At 45.0% G+C, this 7,218-nt stretch overlaps 1 protein-coding gene across 1 annotated transcript in view; it reads left to right on the top strand.

Annotated features, from left to right (window-relative positions):
* plekho1a (pleckstrin homology domain containing, family O member 1a) overlaps positions 1–4,767 on the top strand; it is a 29,104-nt gene extending 24,337 nt beyond the window's left edge. Inside the window, exon 6 of the mRNA XM_014141619.3 lies at positions 81–4,767. Within this exon, the coding sequence (XP_013997094.1) occupies positions 81–1,379 (1,299 nt within the window). The 3' untranslated portion in view covers positions 1,380–4,767. The remainder of the gene's footprint in view (positions 1–80) is intronic.
* Positions 4,768–7,218: the final 2,451 nt, after the last annotated feature.

A 7,218-nucleotide genomic window follows, 5' to 3' on the forward strand; every position in this document is an offset into this window, starting at 1 on the left:
CAAGGAATTATACTGTTTATATTTTAAGGATTATCCTGGTCTGTTGCGTTGAATGCTAAACTCTCTTGTGCTCTCCCTAGGCATCCACCTCCTCAGACGGAATGTTGACCCTTGACCTTGTCCATGAGGAAGATGACTCCACCCCAGAAGATGAGGAAGAAGGCTTCTGGGAAAATAACTTCAGGGTTGACCTAGACAAATGGACCACAGGTCGTCAGCGTTCTGGCACAGACGTCTCCAAACTCTGCGTCACCACAAAGGACCTAAGGGTACCCAAGACGGGCAGCCTGCCTCGCGGGAGCGAGCTCTCCTGGGACCGGGCGCACCATCTTGAGGCTCAGTCCCGTACCCCTCCACCAGGGAAGAGGTTCAGTGCCCAAGGTAGGAGCCGCTGCGCCTCCATGGACGAGGTCCATTCCTTGCGGCCAGTCAGGGGTGTCCTTCACCCTCGCCCCATAGGTGAACCTGTCCAGCCTGTCGGACCACTGCAGAGTCTTATCGCCCAGAAAATGCAGAGGGCTCAGGAACTGCTGGAAGAAATGCGATTGGAGGAACTGCAACGTGCAAAAGGCTTAGACTCGCCCTACCTAAAGGGCATTGACTCACCCCGTTTGTACCATCTAAGAGGCTTTGAGTCTCCTCACTCCAGGGCCTCAGGTTCACCTCGCAGTAAGAGTAGTGACTCCCCTCGTTTGAGGGTGAAAGACTCGCCTCGTTTGAGGGGGAAAGACTCGCCTCGTACGAAGGGCAAGAAGTCCCGCTCAAAAGGTACAGACTCACCCCATTCAAAGAGGGCTGACTCTCCTAATTTGAGGGGTAACAACTCTCCCCGTCTCAGGGCTACTGACTCGCCACGTATGAAGGGTTTGGATTCTTCCAGTTTCAAGGAAACAGACTCGCCAAGTCTGACGGGTTCTGACTCCCCACGTCTCAAGAACATTGGTTCACCCTTTTCAAAAAGTTTTGACTCATCAAGTCTGAAGGGTTCTGACTCGCCTCGCATCAAGGATACTATTCTGAGGGGTAAGGACTTGCCAAATATAATTGGTAAGAACTCCCCAAGTCTGAAGAGTATCGGCTCACCTTCTCTGAAAGGTGCTGACTCACCCTGTCTGAAGGGTAATGACTCACTCCATAGTAAGAGTGCATACTCACTTCTCAGTGACTGTGATTTGGAGAGTAGACGGGCAGAGGCGGAGCGACTTCTGCAGGAGGCCGTCTCCTCCTGGCGTCAGGCTAAGGAGGTGCTGGAGGAGGTGAAGGAGCTGCAGACGCAGTCACTAAACCGCCGCTCTGAAAAGAAGACAATAGACAGGCCCCCAACACCGCCACCGGACTATAGGCTGGAGGACGCATGCCTCTGTCGCCACCACAGCTGAAAAGCACGCTGGGTTGTCTCCAAACAAAGAGAAAATAAAAGAGCACTAGGGGCATGGAGTAAATACATTTTTGTCACGTTTTGTTGTCATTACATGCCAGTGTTGAAGTATAAAGCTTTTAGGCTTTATTGCTCCCTTTGCATTTTCCTATCTTGATCCTTGCATTCAGAAAGTATTCAGACCCCTTCACTTTTTCCACATTTTGTTACGTTACAGCCTTATTCTAAAATGGAATAAATACATTTTTTCCCTCATCAATCTACACATAATACCCCATAATGATAATTGTTCAAATGTATTAAAAATAAAAAACAGAAATACCTTATTTACATAAGTATTCAGACCCTTTGCTATGACACTCGAAATTGAGCTCAGGTGCATCCTGTTTCCGTTGATCATCCTTGTTTCTACAACTTCATTGGTGTCCACCTGTGGTCAATTCAATTGATTGGACATGATTTGGAAAGGCACACACCTGTCTATATGAGGTCCCACAGTTGACAGTGCATGTCAGAGCAAGAACCAAGCCATGCCAAAGGAGCAGGATTGTGTCGAGGCACAGATCTGGGGAAGGGTACCAAAAAATGGCTGCAGCATTGAAGTTCCCCAAGAACACAGTGTCCTCCATCATTCTTAAATAGAAGTTTGGAACCACCAAGACTCTTCCTAGAGCTGGCTGCCTGGCCAAACTGAGCAATCGGAGGAGAAGGGCCTTAGTCAGGGAGGTGACCAAGAACCCGCTGGTTACTTTGACAGAGCTCCAGTTCCTCGGTGGAGATGGAATAACCTTCCAGAAGAACAACCATCTCTGTAGCACTCCACCAATCAGGCCTTTATGGTAGAGTGTCCAGACGGAAGCCACTCCTCAGTAAAAGGCACATGACAGCATGCTTGTAGTTTGCCAACAGGCACATAAAGGACTCCCAGACTGTGAGAAACAAGATTCTCTTTGGCCCCAATGCCAAGCGTCACGTCTGGCACCGCTTAATCACCTGGCCAACACCATCCATACGGTGAAGCATGGTGGTGGCAACATCATGCTGGGGGGATGTTTTTTAGCGGCAGGGATTGGGACACTAGTCAGGATCGAGGGAAAGATGAACGGAGCAAAGTACAGAGAGATCCTTGATGAAAACCTGCTCCAGAGCGCTCAGGAACTCAGACTGGGGTGAAGGTTCACCTTCCAACAGGACAATGACCCTAAGCACACAGCCAAGACAGCGCAGGAGTGGCTTCAGGACAAGACTCTGAATGTCCTTGAGTGGCCCAGCCAGAGCCCGGACTTGAACCCGATCTAACAAATATCTGGAGAGACCTGAAAATAGCTGTACAGGGACACTCCCTATCCAACCTGACAAAGCTTGAGAGGATCTGCAGAGAAGAATGGGAGAAACTCCCCAAATACAGGTGTGCCAAGCTTGTCACGTGATACCAAAGAAGACTCAAGGCTGTAATCACTGCTGAAGGTGCTTCAACAAAGTACTGAATAAATGGTATGAATACTAACTGGGATATTTTCATTTTCACATTTTATTTTAGCCAAAAAAATGTAAAACCTGTTTTTGCTTTGTAATTATGGGGTATTGTGTGTAGCTTGACGAGGGAAAAAAATTGAATCAATTTTAGAATAAGGTTGTAACGTAACAAAATGTGGGAAAAGTGAAGGGGTCTGAATAGTTTCTGAATGCATTGTACTGTATACTAGTCAAATCAAGCTGAGCAAGTAATGAAATAATAATGTCATTATCACTGCCGTTTGCTTTCTGATTTGAATAGGTTGGAATAGTGGGTGACTCAGACTGAGAGGCATAAACAGGGCTAAGAGCAGAGTTGGTGTGCCTCGGTAACACTGACACCACCAGGGAAAGTAATTCTGCCTGTGTATTTACATTTATTATGCACCAGAGGTGGATTAGGGTTCATTGGAAAATGCTTTGTACTGTAAACATAAACATTAAATGCTTTTTTATAATGGACGAATGGAATGAGAATGTGTTTGAGCGGAAACAGTGTCTAAGGAGCATTATTTCCTTGCGAAATTCATATGTGGAGAAGCTGCCTGGGATTGCTCTCTTTCGGTTAGCTTCAGTTATTGACAACTTGCAGTCAAGTCCAATGACCTTCAAACATCAAGAATTTCCCCAGTCTCTTGGTGTCAGAAACCTAGTATTGTAGTTGTTGGTCTTCTCAGAGACCGAATACAAAGGCGATCTTTCTCTTGCTGTGAGCGTGTCAGATAATGAGCTATTTCGTCATCCCTTCTCTGTCCTAAACTGAGCAATAGTATTCCAGGGACAGACTCAAGATGTCTGTTTACATTATGCAATCAAACTGATTAATGTCATCAATTGGATTCCCAACACTTATAGCTGAAACTCACGGACCACAAGGCCACTTTGATTGCAAGGATATTAAGTAGCTAACTACTTCGCTCTATTAAATTTACTTTTATTATTCTGGTCATGTAACATGGTCTCCTGCTTGTACTCAGAATGCCTCTATTGTTTTGGTTAATTGAGGTTCTATGATCTACAAAAGCCTGCATGTGAGTGATTCGGTGGCAGAGAGCAAGAGAAAGTGCTCATTAACTCTGATCAGCTTCTGAGGAGAAATGCTATTATGGGATTATAATTGCAGGCGTCATGTTGAGTCTCTGTAGCGTTCGTTGCAATTCGAATCAAGTGGGCAGATGATTTCAACAGTCCTTCTGTCTCTTCCAAAAGGTGCACAGGGTAATCTCACATTTCAGAGGCTTTCATTAATTATTTCATGAGGATCAATTATTTTATGAGAGAGGGGATAATGAAAGCTTCTGAACCATTTTCAGGGCACAAAGATGTTAAACTTGGAGATATGAAGATGGGTTGGTCACACTGCACTATTTCATACCAAACTAGGGTAGAAATCAATGTTCTCAGTATCATGTCCTTGTTTAGTCACATGGTTAGCATTTCCTGCCATGTCATTGGCTGACTGCCAAAACATGATTCATAGGTCACTGAGTTGAAGTTAAAATGCACAGTGCATCTAGGACAGGACAAACATCACTCCATTACACCAGGCTCACCTTACATACGGTTAAAATCAGTCATGTATGATTGCGGTTTATTGGTTTATTTGATTATGTGTATGTGTCCCTTCAGCAGCAATTATATGCCCTTGGTGCACATGACAACATGCAATATAGTAGGCCTAATGTTGATAACGAAAGAGATATCCACCACCGCTTGTAATCTGAGCTAAGCCATAGACCAGTGTATAGCAACTCTGCCAGAAAGAAGTGAAAAGGCATTAACATGTCTCAAGCAATCTGCATAAGTAGATTGTATTAACAGCAATTGTGAAATTACTAATGTATGTATAAGTGAAATAAATTATTTACACTGAATTCCCTTTGTCTTTCATCACTTTTAACTACGGGTTTGAGTCCCTTCGGTGCAGAATTTCATTTTTATCATTTTACCCATTAGGACTGAATTAAGTATTCAAATTTAATAATACATTATTACGAACGTGACTCACGGCTCCATCTTTACTGGGGTTCAATTCATTTTACCCCCCATCCATTTTGTATTAGAGGAGTGTTACTGCATGTTCTTGCCAGTAGCCCTGTTTAAGCAGAGGGATATACAGATAAAGGTTGTATGGTAGAGCAGATGTGACGGTGGAAGAATCATATCACCTGATTCCTTTGGGTGTGTGTGTGTGTGTGTGTGTGTGTGTGTGTGTGTGTGTGTGTGTGTGTGTGTGTGTGTGTGTGTGTGTGTGTGTGTGTGTGTGTGTGTGTGTGTGCTGTGTGTGTGTCTGTGTGTGTGTGTGTGTGGGGGGGGGGGGGGGGCTGCTCCGTGCTCCATTGTGACTCAACAGCCTTGCAGCATCTGGCTATAGCTTGGCCACTGATTCAAATGGATTAATAATGACGCTCCAGTTATGGCATTAGTAATATTGGAGCCTGGAGCAAAAGTGCTACTGCCTGGCCCCCGTTTTCATCAGTTTATTTTATAGGAGAGGACTTCATAATAATAGATAAATATGACCCAAATGAATGGATGCAAAATGACAGCTAGAGTACAGTAAGAGTAAACATAACATCAGACAGGTAGTTACTGTACACTATTGGAGCCAACAAGAGCAGGATTACTGAAGCATAACATCAGGCCCCAGCATGTAGAAAAGACCCCAACAACAACATTGGTATGCAGGAGAGAGAAACATAATTTCCTCACGCAGTGCTCCACGTTGCCATGCTTGCCTCGAAGGAGAACGTGTTCATTTGGAGTAGGGAGGTAACAACTTGCTCCTTGTCATGGCCCAGCGAGGGACGTTAGCAACAGCACTAAAAATACATCCTGCTTATTACAACCACAACATGACTAACCAACGGCACGTTCAGAAGCTGTATAGGAGGAACCAAAGCTCTGAAGCTAATGCGTCGTTCCTTTGCAGATGAACGCACCGCGCACATGGTTGCTTATAAAAATAACATGACAACGAAAGGCTTTTAGGGACACAAGGGACTGAATATTTCAGAGGCAGTAAAGTGGGACTGCGGCGATCGGATAGCATGGTATCTCTGGAGTTATAAATCCCTTGGTGTGGCTCAGCTGTGGGTCTGCTCAGCCGGCCGGTCCACTCACTGCAGACGGGCTAAGCATGTTCTAGTGTGCATTGGCTGACACTAGCCAAAAGGACTGAACAAATTGGATGGACAAATTTTACATACAGTATTTGATGGAAATGTTAAATGAGCCCCATTGAACACAAATTAAGGCCGGTCTAAACACCACATGAGGGACAGAGTTTTACTGTGTGTGTGTTGCAAATGGATTTCTTGCACTTGACGCATGTCTTCCTGTCCTTCTTTGGTCACACACATATCGCAGCGATTCTTGTTGCTATCGGCTGCAATCTAGAATGATGAAAACACTTAGTTCAGGAATTTTACTAACATCTAACTCACTCACATACAGTGGGGAGAACAAGTATTTGATACACTGCCGATTTGGCAGGTTTTCCTACTTACAAAGCATGTAGAGGTCTGTAATTTTTTATCATAGGTACACTTCAACTGTGAGAGACGGAATCTAAAACAAAAATCCAGAAAATCACATTGTATGATTTTTAAGTAATTAATTTGCATTTTATTGCATGACATAAGTATTTGATACATCAGAAAAGCAGAACTTAATATTTGGTACAGAAACCTTTGTTTGCAATTACAGAGATCATACGTTTCCTGTAGTTCTTGACCAGGTTTGCACACACTGCAGCAGGGATTTTGGCCCACTCCTCCTTACAGACCTTCTCCAGATGCTTCAGGTTTCGGGGCTGTCGCTGGGCAATATGGACTTTCAGCTCCCTCCAAATATTTTCTATTGGGTTCAGGTCTGGAGACTGGCTAGGCCACTCCAGGACCTTGAGATGCTTCTTACGGAGCCACTCCTTAGTTTCCCTGGCTGTATGTTTTGGGTCGTTGTCATGCTGGGAGACCCAGCCACGACCCATCTTCAATGCTCTTACTGAGGGAAGGAGGTTGTTGGCCAAGATCTCGCGATACATGGCCCCATCCATCCTCCCCTCAATACGGTGCAGTCGTCCTGTCCCCTTTGCAGAAAAGCATCCCCAAAGAATGATGTTTCCACCTCCATGCTTCACGGTTGGGATGGTGTTCTTGGGGTTGTACTCATCCTTCTTCTTCCTCCAAACACGGTGAGTGGAGTTTAGACCAAAAAGCTCTATTTTTGTCTCATCAGACCACATGACCTTCTCCCATTCCTCCTCTGGATCATCCAGATGGTCATTGGCAAACTTCAGACGGGCCTGGACATGCACTGGCTTG

The sequence above is a fragment of the Salmo salar genome, chromosome 14, assembly GCF_965601325.2.
Source record: "Salmo salar chromosome 14, fSalSal1, whole genome shotgun sequence".
In the NCBI taxonomy this organism is placed as follows: Eukaryota; Metazoa; Chordata; class Actinopteri; order Salmoniformes; family Salmonidae; genus Salmo; species Salmo salar.